General features: G+C 46.7%; 1 protein-coding gene across 1 annotated transcript; it reads right to left on the reverse strand.

Annotated features, from left to right (window-relative positions):
* Window positions 1–6,655: 6,655 nt before the first annotated feature.
* LOC310663834 (ras-related and estrogen-regulated growth inhibitor-like protein) lies at window positions 6,656–14,643 on the reverse strand. The gene is made up of 4 exons (XM_083412305.1): window positions 14,413–14,643; window positions 12,641–12,694; window positions 11,014–11,090; window positions 6,656–9,556 (listed from the first exon to the last, which is right to left on the reverse strand). The coding sequence occupies exons 1-4, from the start codon at window positions 14,549–14,551 to the stop codon at window positions 9,131–9,133; spliced, it is 696 nt and encodes a 231-aa protein (XP_083268431.1). The 5' UTR covers window positions 14,552–14,643; the 3' UTR covers window positions 6,656–9,130.
* Between the last annotated feature and the right edge of the window lie 1,817 nt (window positions 14,644–16,460).

Genomic DNA, 16,460 nt, shown 5'->3' on the forward strand with positions numbered 1-16,460 from the left:
TAGGTTGGCTAGCTCCGGGAAATCCATCATCTTCGAGTGAGTTAATACTTTTTGCTGGGTCTGGATTGCTCTGGGTATTATGACTGCATGGTGGAAGCCGCCTTTGGAGGCTCATTGCCCTAAAAAGCAGCTTTTGAATCTCTGCAGAAAGCCAGAAAGCCACCATCCAGCCCCATTTCTTCCCCTCTCCATAAGCGGGCTGCATTCCTCTCGCCACCATCAGCATACGTCCAGCCACAGTCCAGCTGCTGGCTCCTATGGTAGGGAGCAAGAGCAATGGGGGGAGTGCTCAGGGAGCTGAGGGAAAAGTGGAGATCCACACAGGTGAGCATGAAGGCAGAGGCATAGCTAGGTGAGGCGGGGGGGGGGGTACTGGGAGTCACACCACGGGGCCTGCAGCATGCCTGAGCCATCTCTTGCAGGGGCGCAATTAGTGCCAGCACCGTCCATTAAGAGTTTGGGTGTAATCTTCGACACCTCCCTTTCCATGGAGGCGCAGATGGCAGCTATAACAAAGGTGACAATTTTCCATCTCCGCCAAGCTAAGCAGTTGGCTCCTTATCTCTCTCGCCCTGACCTAGCCACTGTGATCCACACGACGGTCACCTCCAGACTGGATTATTGTAACTCGCTCTATGTGGGGCTGCCCTTGAGACTGACCCAGAAACTCCAGCGGATGCAGAATGCTGCAGCGAAACTCCTTACGGGGTCCTCGCTGCGAGATCACATTCACCCGGTGCTATACCAGCTGCACTGGCTCCCGGTGGAGTACAGGATCAGGTTTAAAGTGTTGGTTTTAACCTTTAAAGCCCTATACGGCCTAGGACCCTCGTGCCTACGGAATCGCCTCTCCTGGTATGTCCCACAGAGGAATTTACGGTCTTCAAACAAAAACATCTTGAAGGTCCCCAGGCCACAGAGAGGTTAGGCTGGCCTCAACCAGAGCCAGGGCTTTTTCGGCTGTGGCTCCGATCTGGTGGAACGCTCTGACACAAGAGACTAGGACCCTGCGGGACTTGACATCTTTCCGCAGGGCCTGCAAGACAGAGCTGTTCCACCAATCCTTTGGCCAAGGCACAGCCTGACTCCCTCCTTTGGCAATCTTCACAGAACTCTAGCCCAATGGTTGCCATCAATTTGATTTGAATTAATTTTATAATGAAATGATTTTAGAATGTTGTATTATTTTATTGTTGTTAGCTGCCCTGACCCCGGCTTCGGCTGGGGAGGGCGGGATATAAATAAAATTTATTATTTATTATTATTATAAGAAATTTCCATCGTGAAAAAATGGTTTTAAGTGCTTATGCTCCAATGTTAAGTAAATAAACCAGAAAATAACACTTGCAACTATACCATTTCGACATAGTCCATCATCTCCATCAGCCAGAGAGGAGTGGCTGATGGAGATGATGGACTATGTCGAAATGGCAAAATTGACTGGGAAAATCAGAGACCAGGAAGAGAAGAAATTCAAGAAAGAATGGGAAGAAATTATAATGTATTTAAGAGAACACTGTAAACAGCTAAAAACTTTGGCAGGATTAGAGTAATACTTGTAAGGTACAAAATACAATGGAAAAATGGTTAATAATATTTCTAACAAGATAGAGAAAATAGGATAAGCTGAAGGAAAAGAGGAAACCAGGGAAAGGCAGTGGGAAGTCAAGGGATTCTGAGAATCCTAAATGTGATGGTGAATGATGTGTTTAAACTGAAATTTGTTATGTAAAATTTAATAAAAATATTTATAAAAGAGAATTGTAGTTAAGCAACATCTGGGAGGCCACAGGTTCCTGTTGTAGACTTTCTACACTTTCTCCAGCTTTATGAATCCTTGCCAGCTGGAATTTCTCTTTAACTGTTATCCTGCCGCTCCCCTACATGCACACACTTGCTGTAATGAGCAGAAATGCAGAGATGCCACACAACAGGCAGTATACAGGGTTGATGTATGGGAGATGCTGTGGCCTCTGCCTTTGGGAATGCCAAGGTAAATATAGTGCATGTCTCTGGGCTGTACTCTGGCAACCCGTTGGAGTAGGAGAAGAAGCGGGTGGGGGGGAGAACAAATCTAAAAGCCAGTAGGATTGTCACTTTTAAAAAAAACTATTAATTGCCCTCTTTCAGTGTTCTATTAGCCCCCAGGCAGACATAAATTTGCAGCACATCAAGCTGCCAAGAAAGGCATAGAAATGCCAGTCTCGATCTATGTAAGACTTCCAGGCAAATAGTCTAGTACAGGTAAATTATTTCATGGTTGGACTCAGGGAAGTATGTGGTACATTCCCCAAAAGTCCAGAAAAGAATACCAACAGGTTAGTATGGTAGCTATGTATCCTATTTTTCAGAGCACTATCCTTTATTCGAAAACGTCCCTATTTAAAGGGTACTTTAGACCAGACTTGGACCAAGGTAAAGGTAAAGGGACCCCTGACCATTAGGTCCAGTCGTGACCGACTCTGTGGTTGCGGCGCTCATCTCGCCTTATTGGCCGAGGGAGCCAGCGTACAGCTTCTGGGTCATGTGGCCAGCATGACTAAGCCGCTTCTGGTGAACCAGAGCAGTGCATGGAAACGCCGTTTACCTTCCCACCGGAGCAGTACCTATTTATCTACTTGCACTTTGACGTGCTTTCGAACTGCTAGGTGGGCAGGAGCAGGGGCCAAGCAACGGGAGCTCTCCCAGTCGCAGGGATTCGAACTGCCAACCTTCTGATCGGCAAGTCCTAGGCTCTGTGGTTTAACCCACAGTACCACCCGCATCCCTAGACTTGGACCAAACTGCCCTTTAAATAGGGAACACATTCAAATAAGGATAAAAAAAACATAGGAAGGGATTGGGGGAGTCTTGAAGGAGGAAGTTACCTGGTGGCTGGTTTTCCGACTACGGTGAGATGTATTGTTTTTCCTATTTATAGTATTTATTTCTCAGTTTGTATCACGCCCTTTAGCACGTGCAAATCGTACACGGAACTGTTGCCATTCTCATTTCTTTTAGTTATGTGTAAGTGGACACTCTTAAGTAACACATTCTAACATTGTGTGCATTCTGTCCAATCTGTTATACAGCTTTTGAATCTCTGAGTTGCTCTGTTGCACTTTCCTGTCTCCATGCCTATAAATAGGGCTGATTTGTGCTTTGCATGGTCCTGGCAGAGAAATTAGCATCTAAGCCTTTGGAGCCAGCAGGTCACTTGATGGCAGCAGCAGCAAGGAAGGAACCCTCGAACTGGAATAAATAATAACTGCCGACAACTATGTGAGGTTTCTGCTTGATCTAATTACTGGCTTCTCCCAGATTTCATGAGATAAGTGAGAAAGCTGTCTCCACTGGGGCTACCAATATTTCCCCTAGTAGGAGGCTGCTGCCTTCTGTGGCTTTGTGACAAATGGAAATCTGACTGATAAAGCTTTTTCCTATTAGTGTATGAGAGGAAAAGTCACCTGTTCAATTCCTGCCTGTTGAGGCCACCTACCACCCCACTCCTGTAATGCAAAACTCTGAACAAGAGTGGATCTGGATGGGCAGCTGAGTAAGTGAAGTAATGTGATCCGGTCACCTCTGTGCCTAACTGTCATTCATGTGCTGATAACAGTTGATGGGCTCTTCTGGGGGCCCTCTTCCAGTAATAATAATAATTTATTATTTATACTCTGCCCATCTGGCTAGGCTTCCCCAGCCACTCTGGGTGGCTCCCAACAGAGTATTAAAAACATGATAAAACATCAAACATTAAAACTTCCCTAAACAGGGCTGCCTTCAGATGTCTTCTAAAAATCAGATAGTTTTTATTTCCTTGACGCCCAATGGGAGGGCGTTCCACAGGGCGGGCACCACCACCAAAAAGGCCCTCTGCCTGGTTCCCTGTAACCTCACATCTCGCATTGAGGGAACCACCAGAAGGCCCTTGGAGCTGGACCTCAGTGTCTGGGCTGAATAATGGGGGTGGAGATGCTCCTTCAGGTGGACTTTGGTAATGTGTTGCTTTGAGCAAGGACAAAATTTGGCACCCCTCCCCAAATATATACATTTATTTTCATGCCCTCCTCCCTCTTGCCTTCCAGTCTGTGCCTCCTCAGCTCGGTGCCCTGTATGGGGGAACCACCCACACTGCGCTGCCTCTTCTCCCTTCCGATGGTTCAGTATGTGGGTCAGCCTTTCAAATAGAAGACTCTTTAAAACAGAAGACTGTCCCCTGTAAAGCTGGACAAATGTGACACTAAGAGAGCATCGTGAGCACACCCAGCCCAAGGAAGTCAAACGGCCGGTATTTGTTGTTGTTATTAAAACATTTCCCATAAATGAGTAAAATTGGAGATAAACAAAGAAGAGAAACAGATGCTAGAAATAAAGGAAAAAGAGAATGAGAGAGTGAGATAAAGAAAACAAAGAAAAAAATCATTAGCAAAAGATGCAAGAGAATGAATACACACACACACACACATACACAGTGGTACCTCGGAAGTTGAACGGAATCTGTTCCGGAAGTCTGTTCAACTTCCAAAACGTTCAGAAACCAAGGCGCGGCTTCCAATTGGCTGCAGGAAGGTCCTGCAGCCAATCAGAAGCCGTGTCGGGTGTTCAGGTTCCAAAGAATGTTTGCAAACAGAACACTCACTTCCGAGTTTGCGGCATTTGGGACCCAAAACATTCAAGCCGCAAGGCGTTCATCAACCAAGGTACGATTGTATATAGGAATATGATGTGGAAAAATGAAGAAGAAAAAAATTGGAATGGACAGCTTCATCCGTCCCTACTTCTGACTCACAGTGATTTGAGTGCTGGGCCATCTTTTAAAGGGCTGACAGAATGATGCATCACATAATTTGGCTTGTTTTGATCTCTCAGCATATCGTTGCTTTGCTTTGGAAACCACCTACAAGTGATGTTGCATCTAAAACCATTTTTAATTTCTGAATAAGGGCATCTTCAGCATCTGGCACAAACTTACTGTTACAGCAGCAAAGCGTGTGTTGTGTTTGTGTACACGTGCTTGGCAGGTCTTCTTTGCTCTGATCTAAGCCAGGGCTCACCTAGTATGTGGTCAGTGACTGGAAAGAACAGTTTATCCAGGGAGAAGCGGAAAGCTACATAAACAGCCACCTTAGCAAAGCGACGGGTGCTGATGAAAACAAACGGGCAAAACAGGGAACATTCCTGCCTGGAATCACAGTGGCAGAAGCAGACCTCATATCTCTGGGAGTTCTGCAGCAAGGGAAGGGGACAGAGTTGAAGACGGAAGGCACTTCTAGATGAGTTGTCATTGAGCATTCATCCTGATACACTTGGAGGGAGATCAAATGTTGGCTACTTACTGAACATTCATTCTGATTCGTTTGTGGGGAGGTGCCATTGCGTCAAAGCATGCATTATCTCACAGGTTCCAGTGCATTTTCCTGTCACTTTCCTTACTGCAATTAGCTTGGGGGGGGGGGGTTGTTGTGCAATACCTCCCAATGAACTACAGTATACTTGTGCAACATGGATGAGCCAGTGTGATGGACTGCTTGGACGCAGAGGAATGGTGGGAGAAACCAGCTAGGGAACCCCCAAGGGAAGCAGGCTCAGAGTCTGGGGATGGGTGGTGGGATGACGATGAGTGGTCAGAGGAAGAAGGAGGAGAAGAAGACTGGGAGGAGTTGGTGTCAGAAGCTGAAGAGGCAACAGGGCTTAGTGAGCGGGGGTGAGTCCGTGCTAGAGAGCAGTCCAGATTCAGAGGCAGAAGCTGAAGCATGGGAAGAGTGGGGCCAAGAGGCAGAGGTGAGTCAGGCTGGTGAAGAGTCCCTCCTGCTCCCCTCCCCCGTGTAGTTTAATTCTACAGCAGGGAGCCTTTTCTCAGCCTGGGGCCACCTTAGCTTCCGTGCAACCTTCCAGGGGCCTCATGCCAGTGGTGGGCAGGGCCAGAGGCAAAAGTGGGAGGAGCACCAAATGTCAGGGTTACCATTTTACCATTACGTAGGAGGCTGATTACTACACACAACCCTCTCTTATCTTTCATCCAGGCATGTAAAGGTAAAGGGACCCCTGACCATTAGGTCTAGTCGTGACCGACTCTGGGGTTGCGGCACTCATCTCACTTTATTGGCCGAGGGAGCCGGCGTACAGCTTCTGGGTCATGTGGCCAGCATGACTAAGCCGCTTCTGGCGAACCAGAGCAGCGCACGGAAACGCCGTTTAGCTTCCCGCCAGAGCGGTACCTATTTATCTACTTGCACTTTGACGTGCTTTCAAACTGCTAGGTTGGCAGGAGCAGAGACCGAGCAACGGGAGCTCACCCCGTTGCAGGGATTCGAACCGCCGACCTTCTGATCGGCAAGTCCTAGGCTCTGTGGTTTAACCCACAGCGCCACCCGTGTCCCTCATCCAGGCATGTACCAGAGTACAAAAACATCCAAGGAGGGTGTGATCGAGTGTGGGCTTAGGAGGGGGAGAATCTCAAGGGCCAGATAGAGACACCTAGAGTGTTCCCCATCTCTGCCCTACAGCATATTCCTTCTAGCGTGGACAAAAACAGAAATCCAAGTAAACAAATAAACATCTTGTTCTCTGCCCATTTTCTGGGTCGTATGACAGCCGCCCTGCCCCTTGTCACCTGGCTCCAGGAATATTCCCTTTCCCTCACCCTGTTGAGAACAAAAGATGACCCCAAAACTGCCTGAACAAGAGGTGCATCTGTGTTTATTTTACTACCTTGTGCACAAAAGCAAAGTACCAGCACAGAAATGAGTCTAGAAACAGCCACATCCGTCTTATTTACACACTCAGCCTTCTCAGCTCACCGTAGAAAGAGGAGCACATGGTAGTGACTTGAAATTACACACATATATTCAGGAAGTGGCTATGCTTTGTGGAAACAACAGTTGTAGGCTGCAACACTAGAACAGAAGTGAAGAATCCTGCCCGCCCCCCAGGTATTGCTGGACAAAAGCTCCAGTTCTTGATGACCGGCCATGGAGCTGCTGGGAGCTGAAGTTCAACACCATGTTTACCGCGATCTCATTCCAAAGAAACCAACTCCAGGTAGACCTTGTAACTTCTCTCCACTAGGCTGCTAACTGGGAATTGGTTTCCTTTGCATGCAAAGGATTGTTTTCAATAGCGCATATCGAGTGCTTCTCCCTCTGCACTGAACAGCCACTGCCCAACCCAATCTGTGCATCTAGGGTGAAAGGGCAGATCATCTCCTTGCAACCTCCTTTCTCAGCCAGAGGAGTCGACTGCTCCCAATTCCTTGCACTTTCCATCGCTCCTTAGAAGCCCCGGGGACAATTTTCCAGCAGAAGACAAGCTCCAGCTCCTCTCTGGGATCGGGCTATTTAAGACCTACCACACCCACACAAGGCCCTGGAAGGAAGCCATGTCTCCCTTTGCACAGGCGTGTGCCGTACATCACTTAAGAACAGCAGCTGCCTGCTGCCAGCCAACGGATCGGGAGGGAGGGGTGGCTGATTAGGACATGGAGTTCCAGGCACCTACTCACATCGCTGTAGCTCAGCAGTAAAGCAGTCAAGTCGAAAGCAAGCAAGACAGAACCGGAGGCTGGAGGAAGACTTGGCAAAGATTCTTGCCTCCTTGCTCAGAACACGCAGCTGACAGTATGCTTCTTCCAAGCTGCTGTTACCAAGGCGGGAGGAGCGAGGACTCGACACCAACGTGAACAGGGAGAGGCTAAGATCATACCATATAAGCTTGCCCCATTCAGCCTCCACGGAGCTTAAGAGATGGGAATGCTTTGCATGAATAAAGTCCCAGATTCTACTGTTCAGGTCCAGCATCACCAAGCAGCCCCACCAGTGTTGGAGACCGCAGCTGGGTTTTAATTTCCCACAATACCCCATAACGTTGCTCAGGGGCACGACTGGAAATTAAAATGGCGGGGCACACCCAACCCCTGCCCCGGGGCCTGCAGCAGCGCTGATAAGCCTGTTGGTGGCCACCTGTGCAGAGGAAGGACCACCAGAGGGGACCGTGCGGAAGTCACCTGAATCCCTGGCCTCTCCAGTTAAAGGCTCTTGGGTAGCAGACCTGGGGAATCCTCTGTAAGAGTTGTTGCCAGCAAGCCAAATTAGGGTGTACTGGGCCAGGTGGGTGACTCAGTGTAAGATAGCTCTGTACAGTGTTATTCCTATTCCAGAGCTGACAATGAGATTTGCAATCCCATACATTGAGTGAAATTCCCATCTGTGCCATGGGGTGTAAAATGAAGATGTTGGACGGTCACATCCACACATTTAAAGCATGTTTATGGCCCAAACCCAAATAATCATGGGAGTTGTCATTTACCCCTCAAAAAGCTACAATTCCCAATACCCCAAACAAACTACAGTTCCCAGTATTCTTTGCAGGGCGAGGGCACACTTTAAATATGAATTAAAAATATGGTGTGGATGCAACAGTTGTCTCTTTCAGCCATTGATCCAAAACAGCCTTTTCTCAACCTTGGTTTCTCAGGGGCTCTTGAACTACCTCCCCCATCATCCCTGAACACTGGCCATGCTGGCTAGGAATGATAGGAGTTGTAGTCCAACAACATCTAGGAATCCAAGGTTGAGAAAGGCTGGTCTAGAGATATGGCCCTGTGCTAAAACCAAGGTTTTATAGCAGCTCTCGTGCATCAATACAGGAGATTGAAATGCAGACCCCGCCCCAGCTTAAATCAAGGGTCTTGGGGAAGAAGCTAGCTGCCCCTGATCCAATTCCTACTGTGTGGAAGTTCAGGGGGAAGGGAACGTTCATCCCCCCCTTAAGGGCAGCCTGGCACCTCTTGTATTTCAACACCACAAGGAATCACTTTATTGCCTATTGAGTCGCATTGCCCTGCAGACTCCTGCCTCTGAAGCAGGGTTAGAAGAATGAGATACCCTACTCCAGGCAGTGAAGGCTGGATGCCATGGTGTTCCTCATATTCTCAGTCCATCTCACTAGTGGTGGTGGGTGCCCATTGGGACTGGTAGGGCAGAAGGCAAGGAGACCAACAGTAGGTGGCGCCACAGCCACTGACAGTCCGAGCCTGTATTGATGGGTCGTACGTAAGAAGGCAGGCAGGCAGGCGGGAGCTGGCTGGTGGCAGACTGAGGTTGGTGGGGCAGTGCCCTGTTCGCCCTGGTGGACCATCTTCCACCATGTCTCACATGGAGTCTGTTCTCTTCCGGGCAAACACAGCAGACACACTCTTCACGATGCTACGGATACCAGTGCCCTTCTTCACGGCCAGTTTGGCCTCGCAGATGCGTTCCGCCAGGCTGTTGAAGACCACGAGGGCCCCATGGTAGGCCTCTGCTGCTGACACCTCGTAGAACTCGCAGTCTAAGGAGAGAGCCAGGAGCCTGCCCTCCTCGCTGGAGACCGTGCGCCGGTGGTGCAAGTCTCGCTTGTTGCCCACAATGACAATGGGCACTTTCTCCTGGGCTGGTCCTTCCTTGGCTGCCTTGATGACCTGGATTTTGGGTTGCACACTGTTAAAGCTGGCTCGGTCACAGATGCTGTAGACCAAGACAAAGCCATCGGCCCACTGGATGCGCTTATCCTCAGAAGAGCTCTCATCTGTCCGCTCCTGAAAAGGAAGGAAAATGTAAGGGTTCCCATGTTTAGTCTATTGATTGGTTGCTGTTTTTTATTGATAAAAGCAATGCCCTTATTAAAGAGTTGGTCTGCAAATATAAAGCATTCCCTTGGCAGGGAGAGAGAAGGAAAGATGTATCTTCTAAGCTGGATTGGAGAACCTTCAGTTCTGCAATGCTGTTGGACTCAGCCTCAAGCAGGATTGCCAATGGTCAGGACTGATGGGAGTTGCAGCAATATATTGAGCCCTCCCAACCCAATATGAAAGAAATAATAATAATATCTTCTTCATCGCAATTATTGTTTTTCACATATGCAGATTTGTTCAGTTTATTGACTGAAGCTCATGTGACCAAAATTTAATCTAATCAGATGACAAATAAGTTGAGAACCCAGGAGATGCAATAAAATAACATTAACAAGGCCGGTCTTTCAGAGGAGCACCATAGAATCATATCATCTACATCCTCCGTTTGGTTGAGATCCCATATCAGCTCAAGTCAAGAAACAAACGCCATTGGCCAGAATTCCCAGTTACGGTAGTCAGGTACTTCTCAAGAGACTAATCCTGTGCAAACCAGTCTCTCACAGAGCTTTTAAACTTGCTGCACTCTCGTCAAGAGGAGACTCCTATTCCCCTTGTAGAGCAATAATTCCCCGAGCTTCCTGGGAAGAGGGATTGATTGCTAAACCACTCTGGGAATTGTAGCTCCGTGAAGGGGAACTCTCAGCACCTTTAACAAACAAGAGTTCCCAGAATTCTTCATGAAAAGCCACGGCTGTTTAAAGTGATATAAGAGGGCAGATGGGGCCTTAGAAAGTGGAGTTTTACACACACACACACACACACACACAGAGGAATTTGGCACGAAGCTTGTAATTTAAAGGTACTGATCGTCTGCCAGACCTTTGGGAACTAACTGAGATCAACTGGGAATATTTATATTCTTAACTCGCTTTGCATTTGTTTTAAATAGTTTACTTTCTTATTAAAAAAAAAATCCCCACCCTCCACAATCATGGCACTGCCCATGAATCTCTTGTCAACCTTTTGTCATAGCTGTTCAAAGGCGGAGTATAAGTACTGGAAGTCGAATGAAGGTGATAGTGTGGATGGTTAAGTCCAGTCAAAAGTGACTATGGGATTGCAGCACTCATCTTGCTTTCAGGTCGAGGGAGCCAGTGTTTGTCCACAGACAGCTTTCCAGGTCATGTGGCCAGCAAGACTAAACTGCTTCTGGTGTAACGGAACACTGTGACAGAAACCAGAGCGCACGGAAACACCGTTTACCTTCCCGCCACAGCGGTACCTGTTTATCTACTTGCACTGCCGTGCTTTCAAACTGCTAGGCTCGCAGGAGCTGGGACAGAGCAAGGGGAGCTCACCCCGTTGCAGGGATTTGAAACACCAACCTTCTGATCAGTGATAGCGTAGGATAACCCCCTCACCTGCGAGCAAGGGAAATCCCAGATGTGGAAGAGGATCTCTCTGCCTTCCGCTGCCAAAGTGTGGGTGTAGATAGACTCTGGGTGGGGAAAAAGCATACAGTTCAGGTTTGCCAAAAAGCCACTCCCGATAGTTCTGTTCTCTCGCTTCCCCTCTGTGTGTCTGCTCCTCTGCCACTCCCTTTCCAACCTCTCCAGGTGTTAGCAACTGGCAGCCTCGTAAAGCAAGAAACGAGAACTGAAAAGTTTTATACAGTTTCAATCCCTGGATGGGACAGCGGCATATTCCTGCACTGCAGGCGGTTGGGCGAGATAATCCTCAGGGTACCTTCTAACTCAACAATTCTATGAATCAAGATTTCTCCTTCCTCTTTAGTGGCAACTTTACACAGCCAAACCTCAGTTCCCAAACACCTCCATTTTGGAACGTTTCGGCTCCCGAAAGACAAAAACCCAGAAGTAAGTGTTCCGGTTTTCTGACGCTTTTCGGAAGCCAAACATCTGACACGGCTTCCACTTGAGTGCCGGAAGCTCTTGCAGCCAATCGGAAGCCGTGCCTTGGTTGTCGAACATTTCAGAAGCTGAATGGGCTTCCGGAACGGATTACGTTCAACAACCAAGGTTTGATTGTGCACACAAAATGGTGCACTGTGTGGGGCAGCTACTATGCAGTGTTAGTTATAAGTGGCCTCCTTGTGGCAGCTGAGCAGAAGGCTAAGAATCTGGACCAGCTGGAGGACTGAAAAGGCCCCGGGGAAAGCAGCCTCCAGGTCCTGGTGGATCTGGATGGGCTTATCTGGCCCTGCTGATGGTGCTACAACCAGTGCCGGATAGCTTAAAGCTGCCATTTTAATTTTCCATAGTGCCCAGGCATAGTGCTATGTGGAGCCACCATGTGGTGTTAAAATGAGGTCATAGGAAGTTCCCCTATTGGCCCACCTAGCTCAGTACTGCCCACACTGACTGGCAGACTAGGGCAGGGGTAGGCAACCTAAGGCCAGTGGGCTGGATGCGGCCCAATCGCCTTCTCAATCCGGCCCGCGGACGGTCCAGGAATCAGTGTGTTTTTACATGAGTAGAATATGTCCTTTTATTTAAAAAGCATCTCTGAGTTATTTGTGGGCATAGGAATTTGTTCATTCTCTCCCCCCCCCCCCGAACATAGTCTGGCCCACCACATGGTCTGAGGGATGGTGGACTAGCCCATGGCTGAAAAAGGTTGCTGACCCCTGGACTAGGGTGTCCAAGCCCTACCTAGAGGTGTCAGGAGATTGAATCTGTCACTTTCTGCATGCAAAGCAGATGCACTACAGTACGGAGGTCCCAGGGCTGGTTTCAGGTTTGGAGAAGCAGGCATCAGCGCAGAGACAGACTCTGGCAGCTGCCTGAGAATCCCATATGCTGGCACTGGTTTTTCATAGAATCCCCTCACTGGATGGTATTCCGATCTACCCATCCCTTCCTGCTCCACGTTTCACGGCAGAAGGAAACAACCCAGCCCTTTGCACAGCATCCATTTTTGCAATTGGGATTTTTTTCTTGTTCTTTTCAACCATCCAGCCTCCCCAAGGGTGACATGAAATTAACAGGCACAAATCTGTCCGTGCAATGATGCAATTATGACACTCACCCATGTCTCCATATTCCCCGATGAACCTTCTAGTGAGAAAGCGCACTGTCAAAGCTGTGAAAAAGAGTGGGAGTTGTAACTGTTATGTAGGACAGATATTGAGATGGGGGGGGGGACCTTTGTTCTATTCTCAGAAAAACAAAACAAAACCACCCCACCCCAGACACAAACTCAAACCTGCAAATATGAAAGTTATCAAAATTAAGTTTGCTGGATTTGTAGCTGATCTGACAGCTATCCCCCCCCCCCCCGAGGAGAAAATCTTAAGTTTTACAGAGCCAAAAGCATAATTTTGCACATGGTTTATAACCATGTGCTAATGGCCGTTTCCAATTAAAGATGTTTGCACACTTGTAGGTCGCTACCCCTGTAAACATCTATAATTACAGAACAATCCCAATCATGTTTAGTTCTACTGAACTGGTTTGCATGTAATGCTGTGCCAAACCATGACTTAGCATGAACACTTGAGGAGAATTGGAACCTGCTGAACTCCTCTCCTGGTATTGTTGCCACCATACGACCTGGGCCTAAGCCATGGTTTGGTTTAGCTTTCCATTTGAACCCAAGCTTGTGGTTTGTCTCATTCTAGACAAACCATTTATAGCTAAGGTTTGTTCATTCGTTTGCAGCTCACTGTTTGGAGGAGACAAATCAAGAATCACGGCTCAAATGATACAGTAAGCCAAATTATGGCGTCGCTCACATAAATGCAGCAGGAGGAGAACGGGGCAAGGAGCACACACCATTTTCTTTCTGGGAACCTTCACACTTGTGCATTTGCACTTAACCATGGTTTGGTTTAGAGTTAGATGCACACCAGTTCACTGCATTCTGTGGAGCTTGCTCCCTAATAATTGTATTCAGGATAGCAGCCTTATTTCTAAGTTCAATTGAATTTTTGTGGAATTTCCTTCATACCGAGTTCCGTAACACTTGGGGAGCATATGACTGGGCTGTTGTTTTTTCTTTCTTTCTTACATTTCTGCTCCACCTTTCTTCCACCATAGAACCCAAGGTGACATAAATATAATTCCCACACAGTCACCCACCCAGGCATTAACCAGACTCAAGCCTGCTTAGCTACGACAAGATGGTCACTTTGTTTGCCTACAGGCCATTTGCTAGCAATGCCTCAATTAACATCCAAGTTAGTATGCAAAAGCTCACAGAAAAAAAGATGCAGCTATTGACAAATTATAGAATATATTTCATGTATGGATGCAATCATTATGCTTCAGATTTGAGTTTCTTTAAAGTAAGGCTGCAATCATTTGTACGTCTACTTGAGAGTAAGTCCCATTGAAATCAGCAGGATCTACGGTACTTCTGAGCAAACATGCACAGAAGTCCACTGGAAATATATACTGCGAAAGAGTTAAGAAACAAAAAATAATTTTTAAAAAGACATTTGAGTGAGCTGTGAAATACTGCAATCTTTCCTCTGCACTTCATATCATTTAGCAAATCTGACGAGAGGTTAGCAATTGGCTCATACAACTGGATCATAGTGGATCATGCAACTTTTCTTGTGTACTGTAAATATCGAACTCACAAAACATTGCTGAGTTGATTTCCACCCTAGCTACCTTTTGTGAAAGGCAAAAGAGAACTCTCCACATGTTAAATTTAAGTTTTGCATGAAGATCAAGTTGAGAAGTCCCCAAAATAGAGGGTTTCTGTCTTTGAGGGGGTGTTTCGCAGCATCAAGTTTCCAGGTTTCCATCGTTTGGCTCACCTTTCGTTTACTTTCTCCCAGTGACAGAACTCACCTGATTTTCCCACGCTGTCTGCTCCAAGGACCACCACATTGGCTTCCACTTTCAGTGGCGAAGGAGTGGGTGCCTCCACCCCAGACTGGTGGTCTGGGGTGAAGCTGGCACTTCTACGCAGAGGGATTCGGAGGACCATTGGTGGATCTGTTCTCACCCAATCTGTCAACCACTGACTTGTCTCTTTGCTGCTTTCCTCTCTCTGTTCAGCCAGAAGGAGAATGACTCCCTTTCTCACTGCAGCTGGAGGAGTGATTTGCATGGATCATACCATTCCTAATGAACGGGAGGGGTTTCACTCAGGGGAGCTGCTAGGTGCACAGATCCCCAGCTATTAAAAAACAGACTATGACAGCAATGTAGCAGGCTAATTTTATTCACAATAAAATTGTCAAGAGGAACTAGTGGTGAGATTGACCCCCCTGCATTGGAGTAGTGGGAGAATCCAGGTGGGGCTCATTCTTTCTATATAGATTTCACCTCCAGTATTTTCCATTTATTATACACACAACCCAATATGGGATAAGATGAACCCCATCATGTCTTCAAAGTGCATATGATTGGTATCTAATACTGAGTAAAATTGAGTAACAATGTACAAAAGAAGTTCAAAATTGTGTTGGAAATGTAAAGAGAAGGAGGGTACTTCTTACCAGATGTGGTGGACATGTACATTGGTAAAGGCTTTCTGGGAAATGATATATAATGAACTAAAGAAAATGTTTAAAAATACATTCGTTTTTTTAAAAAACCAGAAGCCTTTCCGTTAGGAATAATAGGTGAAGACATACCAAGAGAGGATAAAAGACTTTTAATGTATGCAACGACGGCAGTGAGAATGCTACTAGCCCAGAGATGGAAGGAAGGAGAAATACCAACATAAGAAGAATGGCAGATGAAACTGGTGGGAGTATGCTGAGATGGCGATGAAGGGGAAGATCCGAAACCAGGAAGATCATGTATTTTTTAAAGACTGGAGTAAATTTGTAATTTATTTAAAAGACCACTGTAAACAGTTAAAACCTTTGGCAGGGATGTAATGATACTTGTAATGTGGATTTACTTATGGTAGTTATGGTTATATAATAGATGGATAATGGTAAAAGATGCAGCAATTTTTAACTTAAACATGAAACCCATGGAGGGAGGGAAGGCGGTCCGAAGGTTAAAAGAACCTTGTATTTTAATGTTTGAAATGGTTATGTTTTATATGTATAAAATTATAAAAAAACCCCAATAAAAATTATAAAAAACAAAAACAAAGTGCATATGAAGGCCTCTGTTTGAAGGTGTTTTCTGTTTGAAGAGCTGTCTGTTCCAGGGGTTTCCAAGCAGAGGTTCACAAACTTCATTCAGGTGACCCCCGGCATGTCTGTAAAGAACATTTACAATATGAATTCTACAGAATTCAAATCATACTGCAATTCAAGGAAGAAGAGAACCAATAAGATTGCAATCAAAAATCGCACAGCATCTAGCACAGTGCATTACAGTTGTTGCAACAAGCAGGAAAATCGTGAAGTGGTCCACTGGGTTCTTCAACCATTTTCACGTTGTCCATGGTGGGGAAAGTTTGTGAACCACTTTTGGTTTAAAAAAAATTAGGTTGTGTGTCCAGCTAAGTTCTACTCAAGAGTGGACTTATTGAAATGAGTGCACCTACCTTCATGGTGTTCATTAACTCCAGTGGGTTTACTCTGAGGAGAACTAGCACTGGACACCACCCTATGAACCTTAAGAAGGGAGAGCAGGCGACTAGAAGTTGCCCATCAGCAGTTAACAGCACCTAACAGTAGACTGGAAGACAGGAGTGCCTGGCGTGCTCTGGTCCATGGGGTCACGAAGAGTTGGACACGACTAAACAACAACAACAGTAGACTGAGCAGGCCAGCACCCAGGTCACCTGGGCACAGTCTTGTTTTGCACTCTGCTATAATCTGTTGTATTTCTGTTTAAATGACAGTAATTATTTCTAAATCTGCATCTCAACATATAAATTAGGCTATGCAAATTAATAATAATTTCAAATCATGCCCTCTTTTGTCCTC

Source organism: Podarcis tiliguerta (assembly GCF_965153285.1).
Source record: "Podarcis tiliguerta genome assembly, chromosome: 14".
NCBI lineage: Eukaryota > Metazoa > Chordata > Lepidosauria > Squamata > Lacertidae > Podarcis > Podarcis tiliguerta.